General features: G+C 34.9%; 1 protein-coding gene across 5 annotated transcripts in view; it reads right to left on the minus strand.

The window, feature by feature from the left end:
* Positions 1 to 25,581, minus strand: part of sima (HIF-1 transcription factor component sima) — a 519,843-nt gene that overhangs the window by 256,048 nt on the left and 238,214 nt on the right. For all 5 annotated transcript variants that reach the window (XM_073960486.1, XM_073960484.1, XM_073960485.1 and 2 more), the window contains one exon: positions 21,404 to 21,545. In XM_073960486.1, the coding sequence (XP_073816587.1) occupies positions 21,404 to 21,545 (142 nt within the window). The remainder of the gene's footprint in view (positions 1 to 21,403; positions 21,546 to 25,581) is intronic.

Genomic DNA, 25,581 nt, shown 5'->3' on the forward strand with positions numbered 1-25,581 from the left:
TATTTTATATTTTATATTTTATATTTTATATTTTATATTTTATATTTTATATTTTATATTTTATATTTTATATTTTATATTTTATATTTTATATTTTATATTTTATATTTTATATTTTATATTTTATATTTTATATTTTATATTTTATATTTTATATTTTATATTTTATATTTTATATTTTATATTTTATATTTTATATTTTATATTTTATATTTTATATTTTATATTTTATATTTTATATTTTATATTTTATATTTTATATTTTATATTTTATATTTTATATTTTATATTTTATATTTTATATTTTATATTTTATATTTTATATTTTATATTTTATATTTTATACTAGCAAAGTGCCCGCTACTTCGTATGCGTTAAATACAGGGACGTAGCCAGGATTTCATTTCGGGGGGGGCCCACCTGACCAAAATTTTGAAAGTTCATGTTAGCGAAAATTTCTTATTTAGCAAAGACGTAAACCTTATTTTAGACTTATATTACTGATGAAATATTGTTTATTACTATATTTTAGTTAAAGTGACGTAAGACTTTTTGGCCAATGTCCCTTGTTTTTTTTTTTTTTTTTTTTTTTTTTTGACAATATATCAGAGTCAATATACGAGGGCGGTTCGGAAACTTTTGATAGGCTAAGTATCAATGAAAGAGAATAGTTAGTTTTTCAAAAATATTTTTATTTTTCAATATAATCTCCTGAAACTTCAATACACTTAGTCCAACGTTTTTCTAGCAATTCTATCCCTTGATTAAAATAGTTTTCCTCAAGGTCTTCAAAATAGTGGTTTACAACTGTAATTGCATCTTCATTTGAGGTAAAACGCTTGCCAGCAAGGAATTTTTTTTAGATTTGGGAACAAGTAAAAGTCACTGGGAGCTAAATCAGGAGAATAAGGTGGGTGGTCAAGCAACTCGTACTTTAATTCGTTGATTTTAGCCATTGTTAAAACACTCTTGTGCGCTGGTGCGTTGTCTTGATGAAAAATTATTTTTGTGTGTTATATGCCAGGACGACGAATTTGTACATTTAATTGATCCAAAAGGTTGCAATAGTACTCTGAATTTATTGTTTTACCCTTTTGCAGATAGTCAATCAATAAAATACCTTTGAAGTCCCAAAAAACTGTTGCTATAACCTTACCGCTCAAATCCTCTGATGAAAGAAAATTGGAAGCCTTCGAAATGTGGATTTACCGGCGAGTACTGAAAATACCATGGACTGCGAAAATTTCTAATGACGAAGTACTAAGAAGGATGAATGTAAGCCGGCAGTTAATAACAACAATAAAAAGTCGCAAAATAGCATATCTTGGACACGTATTAAGGAACAATAAATACAACATTTTACAAGCAATTTTAAAAGGAAAAATTGATGGAAGGCGTGCTAGAGGAAGAAAAGAAACATCTTGGCTCAAAAACATCATGGACTGGACAGGTTATACCGACGAAACTGATCTGCTGAATCCTGCAAGACACAGAGAGCTGACAACCACTATACTATAACATAAATATAATGCGATAAATATTAAAAAACAAAATGAATTGTACGATCACTTATATCCGGATAACGGATGAGTAAATAAAGAAGAAGATAACCTTACCAGCCGATTGAATTGTTTTTGCACTGGTTATAGCAACAGTTTTTTGGGACTTCAAAGGTATTTTATTGGACTCGATCATTTGAGATGCCCATGATATTAGCAATTTCACGCACTTTTATTCGTCGATCATTTAATACCAAATCATGCACTTTGGCTACAATTTCTGTTGTTGTTGCTGTTTTTGGACGTCCACTACGTGGTTCAACTTCAATGCTTGTACGACCACGTTTAAATTCAGCAACCCAATTTTGTACTGTTGCATATGAAGGAGCACTTTCACCTAACACATTCACCAAATCATTATGAATTTCTTGTCCCGATAAACCTTTTTTATGTAAATATTTAATGTCAGCAAGCATTTCTAATTTTTCCATTGTAAAAAAATTGCGAATTTAACATGTGTTCATAACAGAGATGGAAGTTTCCAAAACACTTAACATTTTTCTGTTTATACCGCGCTTTTTGTGCTAGGCTAAGAAGTTTCCGAACTGCCCTCGTATATTAATAATAGCATATATTTTTGGATGTATCATTTATCAAATAACTCACAACTACAGTGAATGTTATGTAATTCAGTGATATCACTTCGGTAAGACCAAAAGAAAGAGTATACAATCGGAAAACCTTAGAAATATCTTAATATTTAATTTTGTTGTTTACATGGAATGTTGAGGACCTTTCCTTTGTTTCCTACTTCACAAAAGTTCAAAATCACGGCTTCAATTTTCCACTGGAATTCTATTGAGCAATTTATGGAAGGAAAATGGGATTAGTAGAGAATTGATTTATGCAGAGGGAACGTTCGGATATCGTGGCGTTATCCAGTAGTATTTTTATATTTACAGGTATATTTAGGAGTTATATAAATAAAGAAAAAACGCCGAGATACGTGTCTCTTTTTTGTCTTTTATCACACTGCCGCGTCAAAATATGGTCAATTTCGGAAATTCAATCGTTGTTATTGTCATAAAGAAACATATTGTAGTTATTTTCCTAAGTATATTTTGGTGTCCAATGTTAGATTTTATCGCAAAGAATTTCTGAAGGCTCATAGTGGTTTTCTTGATAGAGAACTAATGCTGAGCAAGAGTGATTCTATCCATGATGAAATTCTAACACCCAATCGCGGGACAATCGTCGGACTTCTCTTACAGAAATTCTGGTTTCCTATGGTGGATCTTCTTATAAGTTCATCAGGAACTAGGAAAACTCTGGCAACCAGTCTTAAATTCTTTTAAAATGAAATTCTTGCGCCAATCCAAGGTCTAAATTTTTTATACTCTCAGCCTTTAGTCAAAATGTGCCTCATCGAAATAACGATTTAAAGGGCAAAGAGTTTTTGGAAGAAATGTGTTCAGAAAATTTGGAGTCCAGTTAGCTATGTTCGTCCATCTGGGTGGCTGCCTGGAGAACACGATAATTCTCGAACAAATCAACCGACTCTGTCCAAAATTTGGCCTTCGTTATATTTTGTCACATTTCGATCATCTTCGAATATGGACAATATCGATCCACTCTATCGATATCCTTCCACAGAGTATTTCTAAAATTTTCAGGGAAGTGCAGTTTAAGACCTCTCTGGATAATTAGTAAATATGGCTTCACTTCATTTATGGTAATAATTTAGTTATAAGTAAAAATATGAAATAAATAAATTAATAAATAAAAATACCTCTCGGGAAACGCTTTGGTATTTTGCAACAAGCGTTCTCGGGTCTTCTATTACTACAGTACATGTTTTTTCAGGGGCAAGTCCATACTTTGAGAGAAAATGGCCCGAAAGCTGTTAAGAACACCTACGGCAATCATGTGTAGTGGTTGGTGCGCACGACAACTTTATCGCGATATTCCTTCGAGCCTTATATAAAGTTCGAAGATGGTGATTTTCGGTCTACTGATTTTCGGTCTCCATTTCTTCAGGTACCTTCTCCGCAACATTTGTGATCAATGATAAAAATCTATATTTTATTAACAAGTTCATACGTCCGCAAATGGCTACACAATTCTGAAAATCTCCTAATACATAGGTTTGGGTTAAGGGATTTTAGTTGTGTAGCCGTTGTTCGATCTGCCCATAGATGAAAGTTTCAGTTCACACAAGCGGGTATATTCCTGTCCGCAAAGCCGACTGAAACTTGTTGAGATTTTGATGAAGAAGAATCTGTTTCCGACTAGTTTTTTTTTTTTTTTTTTGATTTCGTTTGTCGTCACAAAGTCCTTTGCCGAAGAAGGAAAAGGAACATTTCTAGGAATGTGTATCCATTGAAAGTACTTCCCAAAATACAATGAAGATGAAATTTTATGTAATTTCCAATTATTGGAAATAATATGCAATAAATAAAATATAAACTTTAACCTCAATAATCTTGATTTTATTATCATTCACAAGGTCAAACAAAACATAAAAATACGACAGAAAAATCATTTTTTGTACAATAGGCATTTACTAATTTGTAGCAAGAGACCAGTTTTAAATAATCTCAACGGGCGACACTGCGGTGGAACAGAATTATATCATAAAAAATGGTTGATATGTTTTTTTTTTTGCAAATTTCAAATATAATACAGAATTTGTAATTGTTATGATGTTCAAAATAGTTCATTCCAAAAACGTTTTAGAAACTATATACAAAAATTTAAAACCACAAAATTAAGCAACGATTGTATCTTTTATTGTTGAATTACTCTTATCAAAATTTTCAAAAACAAAAGATCGCAACAATGTTTTGTCTAGATGGTGTTTATAAGCCTTAACAAATACAAATAAACAGTTTCTTCTGAACTCAGTAACACTTGCATTCAGCCTAAAATTACCAATAAACACTTAAACACCTTTAAACTTAACAAATTGCTCAGAAAGCCTAACGTGTTCATTAGTCTTTATACTTTCAAATATGTTGGACAATAAGTATATCAATGTAGTTAAATAATTCTCTGCAATACTTCCTCCAAATACTTTACATATTTCTTGAAAAATTTAAAACATTTTAAAATTTTATTCAAAAATTAACAAAAATGTGTAACATAAGCTAATATCCTATGGGATCGAAAATCATTTCGGGGGGGGCCCCGGCCCCCCGGGCCCCCCCCCCTGGCTACGTCGGTGGTTAAATATGCAAAACAAATAAACAATATATAATATAGAATGGTGGAAACATTTTGTGTACTAATACGTACCACTTTAGTCCGATTTTCGTCACGCCTACACATCAAGAGCAGTCCACATTTTTTGAGATATTTTAATTGAGGTTCTCAGCGCAAATACGGCCTAACCCAACAACCGCCATCCTCATTTCCAGCTCTATCTGTTCCCCCAAAACCAATTATAGAACTATTTAGTACTTTACATGTAAATGCATAAATACGAACCTCCTCCTAAATTCCCTTCACACAATAACAAATTGTACCAAATCCTGTGTAAATCGGACGTTATAAGCAAATGATAACAGTAATCTTAATTCCAAATCTCACGAATCCAGATCTATCCGTTCAACCAATACAAAATTGTACCACACATGGAACCATTTCGTACCCCTAAGTGTACCTAATTCCACATTTTAGGATTCGAGCGCTATAATTTCACCCAAATCCTAATTGTACAAAATGTAGTTCTTTTCGTACTCATAAGGACGAATTTCAAAAACTACTTCCATATCTCAATCCTACACTCCAACAGTAATCTCAATTCCAAATTTCTTGATTCCAACTCTATCCGTTCGCTCAAATCCAAATTGTACCAAATTTAGTACTATTTAGTACTTTTCCCATCCACAACTAAAAATTTCTAAAATTTTATCAATCCTACAATTCAACAGGTATTTTAATTCCAAACTTGAGTATGGCAGCTACATCAGATCACCGAAATCCAAATTGTACCAAATTAAGTACCATTTAGTACTTTTCGCACCCATAAGTACAAATTTTCAAAACTACCTCAGTGCTATGTTCAAACAATAAGCTTAATTCCGAATTTCAGGATTCTAGATATATCCGATAACTCAAATCCAAATTTGGTACCATTTAGTACTATTCGTATCCATAGTACGAATTTCTAAACCTACATCTACCAACACCCCAACATCAACATCACATAAATTAAAATAAAATATCCGTTCACCCAAATGCAAACTGTATCAAATTTGGTACCATTTAGTACTTTTGTACCCATGAGTACGAATTTCTACAACTACCTCAATCCTACACGCCAACAGTAATCTTAATTCCAAATTTCAGGATTACAGCTGCATCCGATCACCGTAATCCAAATTGTACCAAATTTGATGCCATTTAGTACTTTTCGTATCCAAAGTACGAATTTCCAAACCTTCTTCTTTGAACACTCTAACAATAATTCCGAATTTCAGGATTCCAAATGTGTCCGATCACATAAATTAAAATTTGGTACCATTTTGTACTTTTCGTACCCATAACTAAAAATTTCAAAAACTTCATAAATCCTACTTACCAACAGTAATCCTTATTCCGAATCTCGGGATTCCAGCTATATCCGTTCACCCAAATCCAAATTGTACCAGATTTGGTACCATTTAGTACTTTTCGTACACATAAGTACCAATTTTCAAAACTACCTCAGTGCTATGTTTAAACAATAAGCTTAATTCCGAATTTCAGAATTCCAGATACATCCGATAACTCAAATCCAAATTTGGTACCATTTAGTACTATTCGTATCCAAAGTACGAATTTCCAAACATACCTCTATCAACACTCCAACAGCAATTTTAATTCCGAATTTCACGATTCCAAATGTATCCCAACATTGAAATCTAAATTGTACCAAATTTAGTACTATTTAGTACTTTTCCTACCCATAACTAAAAATTTCCAAAACTTTATCAATCCTACACTCCAATAGTACTCCTTATTCCAAATCTCGGAATTTCAGCTATATCCGTTCACCCAAACCCAAATTGTACCAAATTTGGTACTATTTAGTACTATTCGTACCCAAGAGTACGAATATCCACAACTACCTCAAGCCTACACGCCAACAGTAATCTTAATTCCAAATTTCAGAATTACAGCTGCATCAGATCACCATAATCCAAATTGTACCAAGTTTAGTACCATTTAGTGCTTTTTGTTCCCATAGGTCCGAATTTCCAAACCTACCTCTATCCAACACTCCAAAAGTAATCTTAATTTCGAATTTCAGGATTCCAAATGTATCTGATCACCCAAATCCAAATTGTACCAAATTTGATACCATTTAGTACTTTTCGTTGCCATAAGTACGAATTTCCAAAAGTATACCAATCCCACACTCCAATAGTAATCTTAACTCCAAATTTCACTATTCCAGCTCTATCCGATCACTTAAATTCATATTGTACCAAATTTGGTACCATTTAGTACTTTTCGTACCCAAAAGTACGAATTTCCAAAATACCTCTATCCTACACTCCGACAGTAATCCTAATTCTAAATTTCAGGATTCCAGGTCCATCCGTTCCCCAAATCCAAATTGTACCTTATTTGGTACTATTTAGTACCTTCCGTACCCATATGTACGAATTTCGAAAACTACCTCCATATCTCAAACCTACACTCCAACAGTAATAGTAATTCAAAATTTCAGAATTCCAACTTTATCGGTTCGCCCAAATTCACATTTTACCAAATTTAGTACTATTTAGTACTATTCGTACACATGAGTACACATTTTCAAAACCACCTCCTAATATCAACTTATCTTCTAAACCTTGATTTTCATTCCAAATTTCAAGATTTTAGCTCTGTCCGTTCACGTTATACCAAATGGTACTAAATTTAGTAACTTTTATTACTTTTCGTACACTTATAGTTCGAATTTCCAAAAACCCTTTGGTACACCTTTCTAACTCTCCATCAGTGAACCTCATTCCAAATTTCAGAATTCTAGCTCTTCGCGTTTGCCTAATACTAAGGGTACCATATTTAGTACCTTTTAGTACTTTTCGTACTGTTCTAGTTCGAATTTCCAAAAACCGAGCCTTATCTGACCTATTCGGACCATGAGTGACCCTCACCCAAAATTTCAAGATTCTAGCTCCAGCCGTTTAGCCTGGGCGTTGATTATCAGTCAGTCAGTGAGTCAGTGAGTCAGTGAATCAGTGAATCAGTGAGTCAGTGAGTCATCATTACTGAACTCTTTTATAAGTATAGATTTTATATTTTATATTTAGTAATAACACCAACAGTACATTACTACAGGACGAAGAGATTTATATGGCGTATAATTTATAATAATTTAAATAACACCGGGGCGTATTCTTAATAAATTCTGCAATAAAACTTATGCGCCACAATGGCTGATTTTAAAGTGGCGCTGATTTTCAACTCATATATTTAGCCTAACCTATCACATTACACAATTGCCACTTTGTTTACAAAAAAAAAACAACCTCTGTGATATATGTTTGTATTTACGTTTTCGAGACTATGCTAAATTGTTACCATAAAATATTGACATTTAGCAAGACAACAAAATTGACTAAATCAAGACGAAAACAATCTTAAATATAGAAGACAAAAATATATGTCGGTATTCATGTCATGTCCTATTTCTGTAATGCTTTGTTTAAGTTATTCTCTCTCCTCCTCCTCCGCCCTGGTTGTTTGTTTCAATTATTTGCTTAGTCGTATCTTTTTCTGTTAGATGGTTGGTGGTATTTTTATGTGTGTATTTGTATTTTCTAACCTTCGAAATTTTGTATTTGGTCATCATTGTTGTCGTTCGTTGGCGTATTAAACAAATAAAAAGTGAAATTGTTTTCTTTGTGAAAAACCCCACCTCCTTCTTTAACTAGCCCACAACTAAATGATCAAGGCATAACAAATATAATAAAAAAAATCAATTCTCTTAGTAGACCAAAATACCAAGCAAAGAAATGTAAGAAAAAAGCCACCAAGCTGTCTCATTGTTAGTCAAATGGCAATTCCTGGCCCCTCTGTGGCATACTTGATTTCGTTCTTCTCAAGTATGTAATGCCAGCAAGTCTCTGGCAGTTTACTCTGACTTTTCTTTAAAAGAAAATAAAATGAGATATGGCCTGGTAGATTATGGCCATAAGTTGTGGCACTCTTGATTTGATGCTTGACTTTATTTAGTTTGCGTTGAAAAGGAAAATGATCATCAACACCAAAAAAAAAATTGTTGTGACAAATTGTTGAAATTTTACATTTGTAGTTTGTATTTTTTTATTTTAACACAATTTTTTGGCTAAATAGCAAAATTTTTGTTATACGTACAGATGTTAAATGTTGGCATACTTTTTAAGACGAAAAGAAAAACTAATTTCTAATTTAATTAGTAATTTTCACAGCCAATAAAACAAAAATGAAATCTAAATTATTTTTAATTAAAATAAAAATAATAATTTACACTTGTTTGAGAAATATGTCATATTCTTATATGGCATATTTTTCAAACAAGTGTATATTATTTTATTTATTTTAATTTTGATCTTGGAAACGAGACCACCTTAAAACTGCCACCAATAATTGCCACCATTTTTACTGATTGAACATAAAATCTACCAATCAGTGAAACGTTTAACCTAAATTGAACCCGCGATGAAAAACAAAATAACAATGAGACAAAAATCTAAATCAAATGATTTCAATAAAGCAAAAAAAAAAAAAAACAATTCTTAACAACAAAACAATTTGGCGTAACGGTAAAAAGAACAATGATTTGCTATGTTTAAGAAAAAGTGTGTATAGCTTAGGAATTAACACTTCAGATTTTTTTCAATATAAATTTACACGATTTCACTGAAAAAAAAAAATATAAAATAAAGATTCATAGAAAAGGGGCGTATAATTAATATTAATAGAGCATATACGGGGCGTATGATTATTATAATGATCATACGCAAATGCAAAATACAAGCAAGACTGCAGAAAATTTAATTTATTTATTTTTTTATTACATTTATTTTATTTTTTGAAACTTTGTTTCCGTGCGAAATAGTCACACCCAATAATCCACCCTAGTGTACCTACTAAATCATATAGGTAATCTATATTGAAATTTGGCATACGTTATAAATGATTTACAGATGCAGTTAAACATTAAAATGACGCAAACAATTACAATTTAACAACACCTAATTGTGGGGGAATACGGTAGAGGAGAAAATAGAAATAGAATTGTTGGTACATTGCCCAAAATGTCTGGTATGAACCGGAAAACAAAATAAAGAACCAATCTACAACAAGCATGTAATCACACAGCAAAAGTGTGACACCCAATTTCAACGCATTGTAAATAAATAACAAAAAAAAAGTTGAAATAAAATTAAAGTTCATAGCATGAATGAAAACGAACGACAAACTCTCAACGAATTAAAAATTTAACAAAATATAGGTTGAGATAAATAAAAAAACAACAAACAAAAATTACATAATAGTAACAATGTAATTCTCTTTGAACGAGGGTGGGTATTGCAGTAGTCGAAAAAAAATCGGGCAATAAACGTGGATTTTTAAAAATATTTTCCGAAGGATTTCTAAATATGTTTTTAAATGGATTTTTAAAGGACCATCCAAAACCATAAATGTGGATTATTTTGTGGATTTTTAAAGACATTTTTTGAAGGATCATCCAAAGTCATAAACGTGGATTTTTAAATATATTTTTTGAAGGATCATCCAAGGCCATAAACGTGGATTCTTAAATATATTTTTTGAAGGACCATGCAAGGCCCTAAACGTGAATTTTTAAATAAATTTTTTGAAGGATCATCCAAGGCCCTAAACGTGGATTTTTAAATATATTTTTTGAAGGATCATCAAAGGCCATAAACGTGATTTTTAAATATATTTTTCGAAGGAACATCCGAGGCCATGAACGTGGATTTTTAAATATATTTTTTGAAGGATCATCCAAGGCTATAAACGTGAATTTTTAAATATATTTTTTGAAGGAACATCCGAGGCCACAAACGTGGATTTTTAAATATATTTTTTGAAGGATCATCCAAGGCCATAAACGTGGATTTTTAAATATATTTTTTGAAGGACCATGCAAGGCCCTAAACGTGAATTTTTAAATAAATTTTTTGAAGGATCATCCAAGGCCCTAAACGTGGATTTTTAAATATATTTTTTGAAGGATCATCAAAGGCCATAAACGTGATTTTTAAATATATTTTTCGAAGGAACATCCGAGGCCATGAACGTGGATTTTTAAATATATTTTTTGAAGGATCATCCAAGGCTATAAACGTGAATTTTTAAATATATTTTTTGAAGGAACATCCGAGGCCACAAACGTGGATTTTTAAATATATTTTTTGAAGGATCATCCAAGGCCATAAACGTGGATTTTTAAATATATTTTTTGAAGGATCATCCAAGGCCATAAACGTGGATTCTTAAATATATTTTTTGAAGGATCATCCGAGGCCTTAAACGTGGATTTATAAATATATTTTTTGAAGTATCATACAAGGCCATAAACGTGGAATTTTTAAATATATTTTTGAAAGATCATCCAAGGCCATAAGCGTGGATTTTTAAATATATTTTTTGAAGGATCATCCAAGCCCATCAACGTGGATTTTTAAATATATTTTTTGAAGGATCATCCAAGGTCATAAACGTGAATCTTTATATATATTTCTTGAAGGATCATCCATGGCCACAAATATGATTACCTCAAAGCTCATCTTCTGTAGAGTAGTAGGCCTCAAAGGTCATCAACTATAGAGTAGATGGTCTCAAAGGTCATCTACTGTAGAGAAAATGGTCTCAAAGGTCATCTACTGTAGAGAAAATGGTATCAAAGGTCATCTACTGTAGAGTAAATGGACTCAAAGGTCATCTACTTTAGTGTATTTGGCCTTAAAGGTCATCTACAGCAGAGTAGATATCCTCAAAGGTCATCTACTGCAGAGTAGATGTCCTCAAAGGTCATCTAGAGCAGAGTAAATGTCCTCAAAGGTAATCTAATGTAGCGTAGATGTCCTCAAAGGCCATCTAATGTGGATTAAATAGCATTAAAGGTCATCTATTGCGGAGTAGATGACCTCAAAGGTCATCTACTGTAGAGTAGTTGGCCTCAAAGGTCATCTACTGCAGAGTAGATATCCTCAAAGGTCATCTAGAGCAGAGTAAATGTCCTCAAAGGTAATCTAATGTAGAGTAGATGTCCTCAAAGGCCATCTAATGTGGATTAGATAGCATTAAAGGTCATCTATTGCGGAGTAGATGGCCTCAAAGGTCATCTACTGTAGAGTAGATTGCGTCGAAGGTCATCTACAGTAGAGTAGATGGCCTAAAAGTTCATCTACTGTAGTGTAGATGGCCTCAAAGGTCATCTACTGTAGACCTCAAAGTTATTTACTATAGAGCAGTTGGCTTCACAGGTCATCCACGGTAGAGTAGATGACCTCAAAGGTCATCCACTGTAGAGTACATGGCGTCAAAGTTCTTCTACTGTAGATTAGTTGGCTTCACAGGTCATCCACTGTAAAGTAGTTGGCTTCACAGGTCACAGGTCATCTATAGTAGAGTAGATGACCTCAAATGTTATCTACTGTAGAGTAGGTGGTCTCAACGGTCATATACTGTAGAGTAGGTGGCTTAAAAGATGATATACTGTAGAGTAAGAGGCCTCAAAGGTCATCTACTGTAGAGAAAATGGTCTCAAAGGTCATCTACTGTAGAGTAAATGGACTCAAAGGTCATCTAATGTGGAGTATATAACATTAAAGGTCATCTATTGCGGAGTAGATGGCCTCAAAGGTCATCTACTGTAGAGTAGGTGGCGTCGAAGGTCATCTACAGTAGAGTAGATGGCCTAAAAGTTCATCTACTGTAGTGTAGATGGCCTCAAAGGTCATCTACTGTAGAGTAGATGGCCTCAAAGGCCATCAGCTTTAGAAAAGATGGTTTCAAAGGGCATCTACTGTAGAGTAGTTGGTCTCATAGGTCATCTATTGTAGAGAAAATGGTCTCAAAGGTCATCTACTTAAGAGAATATGGTTCATAGGTCATCTACTGTAGAATAGATGGTCTCAAAGGTATTCTACTGTAAAGAAAATGGTTTGAAAGGTCATCTACTGTAGAGTAGATGGTCTCAAAGGTCATCTACTGTAGAGAAACTGGTCTCAAAGGTTATCTACTGTAGAGAAGATGATCTCAAATGTCATCTTTTGTATAGTATATGGCCTCAAAGTTCATCTACTGTAGTGTAGATGGCCTCAAAGCTCATCTACTGTAGAGAAGATGGTCTCAAAGGTCATCTACTGTAGCGAAGATGGTCTCAATGCTCAATGGATTTTTAAATATATTTTTTTAAGGATCATCCAAGGTCGTAAACGCGGATTTTTAAATATATTTTTTGAGGGAACATCCGAGGCCATAAACGCGGATTTTTAAATATATTTTTTGAGGGAACATCCGAGGCCATAAACATGGATTTTTAAATATATTTCTTGATGGTGTATTTTCTGAAGGTGTAGATGGCTTCAAGTGACTACTGTACATTAGATGGCACCAATGTCTACTGTAGAATAGATGGCCTCTATGGTCATCTACTGTAGATTTTATGGCCTCAGTAGATGGCAGTAGAGAAGTTGGTCTCAAATGTATTCTACTGGAGAGTGGGTGACCTCAAAGCTCATATACTGTGCAGTTGAGTAAATCAAACAACCACTGTACAGTAGATGTACCCGAAGTGCATCTACTCTAGAGTAGATCCACTCAAAAGTCATATATTGTACAGTAGATGTCCTCAAAGAGCATACTGTAGAGCATATGTCTTAAATACCATCTGCTGTAGAGTAGATGATTTCAACGACCATCTACTGTAGATTAGATCTACGGTAGATTATATGAACACAAAGGCCATCTACTGTAGACAAAATGGCTTAAAAGGTCATATACTGCCAAGTAGATGCTCCAAAAGGCCATCAAGTGCAGAGAATATAGCCTCAAGGTCATCTACTGTTGAGTAAAACGTCTCAAAAGCCGTCTACTGTAGAGTAGATGGTCTCAAAGGTCATCTACTGTGGCGTAGATGCCCTCAAAGGTCATCTTCTGTAGAGCAGGTGGTCTCAAAGACCATCTTCTGCAGAATAGATGATCTCAAAGTCATCTACTATTGAGTAGATGATCCCAAAGGTCATCTGCTGTAGAAAAGGTGGCCCCAAAGGCCATCTACTGTAGAGTAGATGGTCTCAAAAGCCATATAATATAGAATAGATGGTCTCGAACCTTATTTAATGTACAGCAGATGGTTTACCGGTCATCTAATGTAGAGTATATGGCTTTAAAGATGACGTACTTCTGCGTTGATGGCGTCAAAGTTCATCTACTGTAGTGTAGTTGACCTCAAAGTTATCTACTGTAGAGCTGTTGGCTTCACAGGTCATCCACTGTAAAGAAGATGACCGCAAATGCTATCCACTGTAGAGTACATGGAGCCAAAGTTCTTCTACTGTAGATTAGTTGGCTTCAAAAGTCATCTACTGTAGAGTAGTTTTCTTCAAAGGTCATCTATAGTAGAGTAGATGACCTCAAAAGTTATCTGCTGTAGAGAAGATGTTCTCAACGGTCATCTACTGTAGAGTAGGTGGCATAAAATATGATCTACTGTAGAGTAAGTGGCCTCAAAGGTCATCTACTGTAGAGTAGACGGTTTGTCGGTGGTCTACTGTAGAGTATATGGCTTAAAAGATGACATACTTTAGCGTAGGTGGCGTCAAAGTTCATCTACTGTAGATTAGTTGACCTCAAAGTTATTTACTATAGAGCAGTTGGCTTCACGGGTCATCCACGGTAGAGTAGATGACCTCAAAGGTCATCCACTGTAGAGTACATGGCGTCAAAGTTCTTCTACTGTAGATTAGTTGGCTTCAAAGGTCATCTACTGTAAAGTAGTGGGCTTCACAGGTCATCTATAGTAGAGTAGATGACCTCAAAGGTTATCTACTGTAGAGTAGGTGGTCTCAACGGTCATCTACTGTAGAGTAGGTGGCTTAAAAGATGATCTACTGTAGAGTAAGATGCCTCAAAGGTCATCTACTGTAGAGTAGATGCCCTTTAAGGACATCTTCTGTAGACCACATAGTCCCAAAGGCCATTTACTATAGAGCAGTTGGCTTCACAGGTCATCCACGGTAGAGTAGATGACCTCAAAGGTTATATACTGTAGAGTAGATGGTCTCAATGGTAATCTACTGTAGAGCAAAGGGCCTCAAAGGTCATCTACCGTAGAGTAGATGGCTTCAAAGGTCATCTACTGTAGAGTAGATGGCCTTAAAGGTCATATACTGTAGACCAAACAGTCTCAAAGGTCATTTATTGTAGAGCAGGTGGTCTCAAAAGTCATCTACTCTGAAATAGGTGGTCTCCAAAGTCATATACTCCGAAATAGGTGGTCTTGAAGGTCATCTACTGTAGCGTAGGTGGTCTTACAGGCTAGAGTATATTGTCTCAAAGCCTTAAGTGTAGAGAAGATGATATTAAATGTCATTTAGTGTAGAGTAGATGGCCTCGAATGTCATCCGGTGTAGAGTAGATGGACTCAAAGTTCATCTGCTGTAGAGTAGATGCACCCAAAGTTTATCCACTACAGATATCTTACCTGACCTCAAAGGTCTTCTATTACGTTATTTAGATTGCCTCTGCTGTAGAGTAGATGTCCTCTAAGGTCACAAATGTTCTTTATATTGGCTCCAACATAATTTCCTATATTTCCCACAATTTAGTATGTCACCCTCGTGCATTAAATAACATATTATCGGCGCAATAAACTTTGATGCGTAATACACATTTTCTGGCATCTTAATTGGTCCATTACAGACAGACAATACCTCTATGACGATTCTATTGAAATTTAAATATTTTGTTACGGCATTTGTGTAGATGACGTTTTTTGAAGCATTCGGAATAGGGTGCGTGATGGTTGTGTTTTTTTTCTATTCAATCAATTTTGTAAATAAGTGTACGTCTCTTTGCAATGAGGTTTTAATTAAAGTTAAGGCACGAGTTTAACAATATTTAAAAAGAGTCTGCAGAAAATGAAGAGAACAGCGGAAGAGAGCGCGAAGGGAATAATGGAAGAAAGGCCATACATCAATAATCAACAATGACAATTTTTGACAACTTCAAATGGCTTCATTAATCACAATAAACGATGAGAAAAATGTAAACGAACAAAAATGTCTAACATAGAGACGAAGATAGGCAAAGACAAACAATGATAGCGTATTTACTTAAATATTGTAAGAGGAAATTTTCAATTAAACAAATTAATTAAAATTGATATAGACACCCGAAAAACTTAGATTAATTGAGTACCATAATAATAAAAAAATATAATAAAAAATAATGAAGTATCTAAAATTCAATAACCGAAAACCCTAGGCAAAGCACGAATTTGTTCATCATTGATAAAAAAAGGGGGAAAATGTAATAATGATTTTATACATAATTTATAATATTAATGTTATTATACTTACCTTAGGTGGCTGTAATAAAAAATATGTTTATTAGTTACCTAACCAAAGGCTGTTATTAGGGGTATCCTTTCTACGCATCACAACAACAGGAAGAAAGGCTATTAACAGCCTAATCACATTAAAATTGCGCAGAATTATTCATAAAAGCCTTGAAGTATGCTTTACGAACACACAATAACCTCACATAATAATTTAACGCCTACACACACACTCATACTCCCACACTTATGAATAATACACAGATTTCCCCAATATATATTCAATTAAGTGTAAAGAATGGAAACCCATTCCATAATTTAAAAAAAAAAAAAACAGAAAGAGGGAAAATCATTGAATGAGAAGACTGAATAATTTAAGCGCCTTAAAATATGCTTCAATTTGCTGTTTTTTCCCTTGTATTATTAAAAAATATAAGTAAGTAGGCTTACCACCTTCCATAGAATGCTTCTTTACGCTTTAATGTAAATGACTAAAAGCCAACCAAAAGCTGTGACAAGTTGAGTGAATAAATTATGTTAGACAGGCAGCACCAGCATTGATGCTTTGACAAGCGTAAAATCCAAAAGATTTTCTTCGTTTGGTGTTATATGGAATTTTTGGCACTGTCACATACTTTTAGGCAGTCATTTAAGAAATGAAAGGAATTTTTGTTAAAAGCAAAGTGTTTTTGTTTTTTTTGTTTTGTGGAACAGGTAACTTTTGTCTACGGGCAAGGAATGATGATTGGGTAGGGTAGGCAGAGACCTTAGAGTTCGTAAATAAAATAATTGCTTACTTAGGTTTGTTTTTGTGGTGAGTGAGAATAAAACAGATGTTGGCTCGTGCAACGAAGTTTCTTTGGTAGTGAAGCTAAAATATAAAGGAAGTGAATTTGAAATAAAAACTTCCGCTAAGGCCACACTTGCTATAAAAAAGTTTACCATTGCAGACTATCCTGCAACTTATATCAAACAAGATTCGAAGCTAAAATAATGCTTCACTGGTCATATATTCTCGCAACCATTGCCTCAACAGCCAGCTACGGTAGAGTACATTGTCTCAAATGTCAGCTATTGAATAGCAGATAGGCTTAAAGAACATCTACTGTAGAAGATGGCTTCAAAGGTAATTTACTATGGAGTAAATGTAGAGTGGATGACCTCAAATGACATCCACTGTAGTGTATTTTATATCAAAGGTCAGCTATTGCAGAGTAGTTGGTCTCAAAGGTATTTGACATCAAAGGTCATCTATTGCAGAGTAGATGGTCTCAAAGGTCATCCACTGCAGAGTAGATGGCTTCAAAGTTAATCTACTGTAGAGTATTTCGCCTCAAAGGCCATCTAGTAAAGAGTAGATAGCTTCAAAGGTCATCTACTACATAGTAGATGGGCTTAAAGGTCATATACTGCAGAGTAGATGGCCTCAAAGGTCATCTACTGCAGTGTTGATGGTCTCGAAGGTCATCTACTGCAGAGTAGATGTCCTCAAAGGTCATCTGCTGCGGAGTGGATGGCCTCAAAGGTCATCTACTGCAGAGTAGGTCATCTGCTGCGGAGTAGATGGCCTCAAAGTTCATATACTGCAGAGTAGATGACCTCAAAGGTCATCTATTGCAGAGTAGATAGCCTCAAAGGTCATCTACTACATAGTAGATGGGCTTAAAGGTCATCTACTGTAGAGTATTTGGCCTCAAAGGCCATCTACTAAAGAGTAGATAGCCTCAAAGGTCATCTACTACATAGTAGATGGGCTTAAAGGTCATCTACTGCAGAGTAGATGGCCTCAAAGGTCATCTACTGTAGTGTTGATGGTCTCGAGGGTCATCTACTGCAGAGTAGATGTCCTCAAAGGTCATCGGCCTCAAAGACTATCTACTAAAGAGTAGATTGCCTCAAAGGTCATCTACTACAGAGTAGATGGCCTCAAAGGTAATCTACTGCAGAGTAGATGGCCTCAAAGGTCATCTACTGCAGAGTAGATGGCCTCAAAGGTCATCTACTGTAGAGTAGATTGCATCAAAGGTCATCTACTACATATTAAATGGCCTCAAAGACCATCTACTGCAGAGTAGATGTCCTCAAAGGCCATCTACCAAAGAGTAGATTGTCTCAAAGGCTATCTACTATAGAGTAGATTGCCTCAAAGGCCATCTTCTGTAGAGTAGCTGGTCTTAAAGGTAATATACTGTAGAGTAGTTGGCCTCAAAGGTCATCTACCCTATAGTAGATGGCCTCAAAGGTCATCTACTGCAGAGTAAATGGCTTCAAAGGTAATCTACTGCAGAGTTGATGGCCTCGAAGGTCATCTACTGCAGAGTAGAAGTCCTCAAAGGCCATCTACCAAAGAGTAGATTGCCTCAAATGTCATTTGCTATAGAGTAGATTGCCTCAAAGATCATCTACTACATAGTAAATGGCCTCAAAGGTCATATAATGCAGAGCAGATGGTTTCAAAGGTCGTCTATTTCAGAGTAAATGGCCTCAAAAGACCATCTACTAAAGAGTAGATTGTCTCAAAGGTCATCTTCTGTAGAGTAGTTGGTCTTAAACGTAATCTACTGTAGAATAGTTGGCCTCAAAGGTCATCTACTGTAGAGTAGATGTCCTCAAAGGTCATCTACTGCAGAGTAGGTGGCCTCAAAGGTAATCTACCAAAGAGTAGATTGCCTCACAGGCCATCTACTGCAGAGGAGAAGTTCTCAAAGGCCATCTACCAAAGAGTAGATTGCCTCACAGGCCATCTACTATAGAGTAGATTGCCTCAAATGTCATCTGCTATAGAGTAGATTGCCTCAAAGGCCATCTACTACATAGTAAATGGCCTCAAAGGTCCTCTACTGCAGAGCAGATGGTCTCAAAGGTCGTCTACTTCAGAGTAGATGGCCTCAACGACCATCTATTAAAGAGTAGATTGTCTCAAAGGTCATCTACTATAGAGTAGATTGCCTCAAAGGTCATCTTCTGTAGAGTAATTGGTCTTAAAGGTAAGCTACTGCAGAGTAGATGGCCTCAAAGGTCATCTACTGCAGATTTGATGGCCTCGAAGGTCATCAGCTGCGGAGTAGATATCCTCAAAGGTCATCTACTATAGAGTAGATTGCCTTAAATGTCATCTACTATAGAGTAGATAGCCTCAAAGGCCATCTACTACATAGTAAATGGCCTCAAAGGTCCTCTACTGCAGAGTAGATTGCCTCAAAGGTCATCTACTATAGAGTAGATTGCCTAAAAGGTCATCTACTACAAAGTAGATGTCCTCAAAGGTCACCTTCTGTAGAGTAGATGACCTCAAAAATAAGCTACTGTAGAGTAAATGGCATCAAAGGTCATTTTCTGTAGAATAGATGATCTGTAGAGAAGATGGTCTCATAGGTCATCTACTCTAAAGTAGATGGTCTTAAAGGTAATCTACTATAGAGTGTATGACCTCAAAGGTCATCTACTGTAGAGTATATGGCCTCAAAGCTCATCTACTATAGATTATATGGTCTCAAAGGTCATCTACTGTAAAGAAGGTGGCCTCAAATTTCATCTACTGCAGAATAGTTGGCCTTAAATTTAATTTTCTATAGAGTAGGTGACCTCAAGTGACATTTTCTGTAGAGTAGGTGGCCTTAAACTTCATCTTCTGCAGAGTAGTTGATCTCAAAGTTTACCTACTGTAGAGTAGATGGGATCAAAGGTCATCTACTGTAGGTTAGATGGGCTTAAAGGTCGTCTACTGTAGAGAAGGTGGCCTCAATTGTCATCTTCTGCAGAGTAGGTGGCCTCAAAGGTGATCTTCTGTAGGGTAGATGGCCTCAAAGATCATTTTCTACTGTAAAGAAAGTGGCCTCAATGGTCATCTTCGGCCTCAAATTTTATCTTCTCTAGAGTATGTATATGGCTTCAAAGGTCATCTACTGTACGGTCTGTAGAGTAGGTGGCCTTAAAAGCTCATCTTCTTCAGAACAGTTGATCTCATCAATAATCATTGATGTCATTTACTGCACAGTAGGTGGCCTCGAAGGTCATCTTCTGTAGAGTAGTTGGCCTCAAAGGAAATCTACTTTATACTATAGCCTCAAAAGTCTCTGAATTAATAGTTTTAATTAATTTAAAATGTCTATTTAAAATTCCACGTTACACAAAAATTTAGCCTACATTTAGGAGATAAGTGGCGCACCTCAGTAAAGCCAGACAATAAAAATGCCTCTAAAGAAACGAAAAAAAAAAACATTATTGGAAAGGCAAAACTTTCAATTCAATTGAGTGAATATCGTAATGACCCTATTTTTTGCAAACACGTGGCAAAAACATAAGCAAAAAACTGGACAAGTAAATTTAGAAATATAAAACAAGGAAAACCACAAAACAAACAAAATTTATTACTCAACACAAATTAAGCGCGACACACACACTCAATAACACAAATATTTCCAACAATATTTCCTAACAACTGAAGAGGAGAGTAAATGAAAGAAAGTCGTAAAAATTGAAAACTTTTTCGGCTGTCATAAATTTCGCTGTTGGGTTTCACAAATTTTGTTCATAACTTTTTGCTTAAAGTATTTTAAAGTAATTAAAGCTGTGGGAAGACGTTGGAGTTGGAGGTGGAGGACTTGTGGCTGGAAACCTCAAAGTTGTTGGTGCTTTTTTTTCTCCTTTAGGGAAATTATGCAAACAAGGGACAAAGTTATGCAAAAACCCAATAAATGTAAATTAAAACGTGTGTGTAGGTTTCAATGTCAATCAACATGAACAGCTTATGTGAAATCCGATATTCCAAGGGGAATTTATGTAAAATTACAAGAATAATCTGGAGATTAATAAGAACTTGCTTTTGTATGGTGATCTTTATGTGAAGCTTAAGATATTTGTTCACAATCACCAACAACTCTGGTAAAAAGTATAGAATACTTTTAGGTACTTGTGGGTAAGTAATTTAATCTTTTCATTATAGAAAAAAATTTCCAATTGAATTACCTATTACTTTTTCTTAAACTATACTTTGTAATTTTATTGAATTGTAAAAATGAAATAAGTCCCGAAAAGCAATGAGTAAATAGCAAAGACTACTTTTAGGTCCTATTGGGGAGAGAAAGCATACTTTTAGGCTTTGGGATGAAATAATTCCTTTGTGATTTTTTCAAACAAATATTCCCCTTTTCAATAATGAACAAATTGCATTTTCCATTTCTTAATTTAAATATTTTGAATATCATAACGTTTATTTTATAATTACTCATTTAGAACAACTCATTAACACTTTATCTTAAATAAATTATTTTTAATGGTTAGTATTCATAGATACGAGATATAGAAATTCAATATGGTAACGTGAATGACTTACCTAATGACATAATTAACACAAACCACACTTTGGGGTTTCAATTTGTCATAGACAATGGTGGCCTGGGTAACAATCCAACAGTAACCACCATATTTGCCAAGAAAACGATAGCGACAAGTTTCACCCTGCCCCTTGGATAAAACTGCAATGAAAAAGAAAACAACAAAAACATTGTTAAATATTGTAAATAGCAACGTCAGGAGTAATAATATGTATATTTAAAGATATTGCTTGGCAAATACAGATTTTGTGCATTCTTCTTCGATTTTTTTTAATTTTGTCTAAGTTTGAATAATATATTACGAGGTGCGAATAGGACTGAGTCAGTTGATGCCTTCATGGTTTATCGTACCCAATAGCCAGACAGGCGGACGGACAGTGCTAAATCGACTCCAAATTGTCTGAAACGGATTTAATTCAATTATATATGGGGCCTAAAAGCAACATGTTATGGAGGCACATATTTGATCGTATCAAGCGTATATACATATGTATATCCTAGTTATCATCAAGGCCGAGGGTCTAGAATCACTATAGACAGCTAAAGCATGCATTCTTTTCATGATTAAGCACCTGCGAAACAATAGTTACTACACTACAGAAATTTTCTTCGTATACTAGGCCGGGGCGATTTGAAAACAGGCGCGTCGCTTTTCTGATTATTGGGATTGTACTGAGCAAAAAACATCTACTAGAGCATATAGCGAGCCTGCCGATGTTGACTTGAAGTTTTTGAAAATTGTAGCCAAGACAATAACACTATGCGACACGAAAATTATTACCCATATTCTGACACCACAGCGTGATAGAAGACCAAAAATAAGAAGACACGTGTCTCGACGTTTTTCCCTATCACTTCGACATTCGCGGTTATGGGTCCCCAAAGACCTGAGGCCTTGATGTAAAAAGGGATCATTTTCTCAGGCTCATATCTTATAAACCGTTAAGAATTTGGATTCACTCATGGAAGCAAAGTTGTAGTTCTCGTCTTAAAGAATAAAAATTGTGAACACATAAAATCAAATTGGCCTTATAATTTTTTCTCGGATTTTGGGCTACATATCAAAATTGAAGCAAAGAACCAACTAAAAAATTTACTTTAGATATCAATAAACAACTTTTTAGAACACATCCAGCAAAAAAGTCATTACCAAGTAATGTCTTTATTCAGTAAATCTTGGCAGTAGTAACTACTTACAAATTGACCGTAAAAGTCATAATTTTTACATGGGGATGTCATAGGAAGGAAGTGCTTACTTAAATATGTTTTTATACCCTCAGTATTTATGCTAACGAGGATATATGTATACTTTTTCATACGGGTAAAATGTGACCCAAGTACGTTTGGACGAATTTTTGAACTTCGTAATATTTCGTCCAAACTTAGTCTAAATTCGAAGATGAGCCATATCGGTACACTCCTTACGGTACACAGTGGTTCAGAATCGTTTTTTCCTGGTCAAAATTCTGTAACTTTTGAGCGGAAAGAGATATTTTCACAATTCTTTTTCAGCTTTCAGACGAATTATAAGCGGTCAAATTCGGTCTGGTAGTTGCAGAGAAACTCAAGGTCAAAATTAAACTTTTGAGTTTTTTAACTATTTGTATACCCTACACCACTATGTGGGGAGGGTATTATAAGTTGGTTTTGGCCAAAATGAATGTCTCGACGAGCTGAGTCGATCTGGCTATGTGTGTCCGTCCGTCAGTCCGTCCGTCTGTCCATCTAAACCTTGTAATCACGCTACAGGTCGCAATTTTGATCGTATCGTCACGAAATTTAGGATGTTGATGGGGGTCCCGGAGGGGAAGAAGCCTATTGATTTTGGTGATGGTCGGATAATATTTAGGGGTCGGAATGGGCAAACAACTTATGTGGATAAAAAGGTAACGTTTTCTTCCAAAGCGAATATCTCAGCTTCTGTATGGGGTATACCAAAAGTACAACCTGACAATGAAAGTAGAAAATATCACCTTTCTAATGATGTAAAGTAGGTTCTCGTAGGTGATCAAACAACGAAAATATGACAATAGTCGCAAATAAAACCCAAACTTTCATTTTTGAGATTTTAATTATAATGATGAATATCACAGCTTTGGTTGGGGACTTTCCAAAAGCAAAGCCTGGCTATGAAAGAAGAAGATTCCATCTTTACAATGATGCAAACTAGGTCGGCGTAGGTGACCAAATAACGGAGATATCGCAATAGTCGGTATTACATCCTATTTATCCATTTTTTGGAAATCACGCTACAGGTCGCAATTTTGATCGGATAGTCACGAAATTATGAAGGTTAATGGGGTCTCACAGAGGAATAAGCCTATTGAATTTGGTGATGGTCGGATAATATTTAGGGCCGGAATGGGCAAAAAACTTATTCGGATAAAAAGACAACGTTTTTTTCCAAAGCGAATATCTCAGCTTCTATAAGGGCTATACCAAAAACAAGACCCTGGCAATGAAAGTAGAAAATACCTTTCTAATGATGTTAAGCAGGTTCCCGTAGGTGATCAAACAAACAATAGTCGCAAATAAAACCCAACTTTTAATTTTTGCGCTTTTAACCCAGATATGCCCAACGTCCTATATATAGGACACACAAAATTCTTGCTAATTTGATATGTTATGTTTATCAAAGTACCGTTTATTTTGGTGATATACTCAGTACACATCTGTAGCTCTTGGGATATTATGTGATTCCATTATTTTGATCTACTATTTTTGAGTTTTGAGGTCAAGTCCATCGAAGTTGCCATCTATCGCTTAGTTTTTACAATGATTTGCGTTATGACCGATTAATTATTGGGTAGTTTTATAACGAAAACATACACAATGTGGAGTCTACTACGAAAAAACGTTAACTAGATGCCGAAAAGGTGTCTTTGGACTATATGTCAAATGTTTTGTGTCCCATAACTCTCAGTTATATGATAAAACCCTGTGTCCAAAAGTGGCCTCAAAAACCACTTTTTTCAAAAAATTTTCAAAAACCATATAAACATACTGTTTTTATTTCACATTTGCTTCTAAAATAATATAAGTATTTTTATAAAATGATCACGATCAAGCAATGGGCATATCTGGGTTAATAATAATGACGGATATCACAACTTTTGGTTGGGGACCATCTAAAAGCAAAGCCTGACTGAGAAAGTAGAAAATCCCATCTTTAAAATTATGCAAAGTAGGTTGGCGTAGGTCGTAAAATAATAGAGATATCGCAATAGTCGGAAATACATCCCTTTTTTCCACTTTTTGTCCAATCACACTACAGGTCGGAATTTTGATCGGATCATCACGAAATTTTCTCACAGAGATAGAAGCATATTGATGTTGGTGATGTCGATAGTAGTCAAATATAAAATTAAATATTAATTATTTTGGTTCAGTTCGCCTTAAGTCATTTGGTATAAGATCCAGATAGGTGAAAACTTTCGTATCTCCATAAAAGAAATGTTTTCGAGTGAAAAGACAATGCACAGAGGTAGTGGTGTAGGGTATCACATAGTCGGCCCCGTACCGACTATAGCCTTTTCTCACTTGTTCATTAAAATATGAGTGTTTTTGTGGTTTTTATATCTTCTTACCCAGCAAAAATTCGGATCCGTTAGTCACTACGTAACCCATTACAAAGTAATGTAAACAAGCTTCTTTTCGCATTAAAAGTAATCTGAGAAGTAATGGGTTACTTTCTAAAAAAATTACAAGGCAAACCTACTTACTTTACTTCTCACTAAGTAATGAGGACGGTGGCACAGTGTGTGTGTTTGTCCGACTATAGATCCTAGGGTTGTGTGTTCAACGCTCACCGTCGGCACGGGAGTTTTTTTAATTAAAAAATAACAGTTCGTGGTGCACATGTGCACTGCCCATCTAAGTTCTTAAGCAACCCTTAATATTTGTGTGCGTGGCACAGTGTGTAGAGTCTTTAGCTAGAATTCACAGGGTTCGTGGGTTCAATTCGGGCAGACAGCGAAATAAAATAAAGTAAAATAAAAGTAAAGAAGTGTGATGAAATTAAAAAAAAATCTCTACATCAACTGTTCTAAAAATAGAATTTTTTCGCCTTAATTTTCAACTTCTAGTGGCCAGAGAATAACAAGTTATTCTAGTGGTCATAAAATAACTAGAAACTGAGTGCGACATGCCCTTGTAAAAATAATGGGGAAGAAAGGGG

Source organism: Musca autumnalis, unplaced genomic scaffold (assembly GCF_047663935.1).
Source record: "Musca autumnalis isolate F117 unplaced genomic scaffold, ASM4766393v1 scaffold_1, whole genome shotgun sequence".
In the NCBI taxonomy this organism is placed as follows: Eukaryota; Metazoa; Arthropoda; class Insecta; order Diptera; family Muscidae; genus Musca; species Musca autumnalis.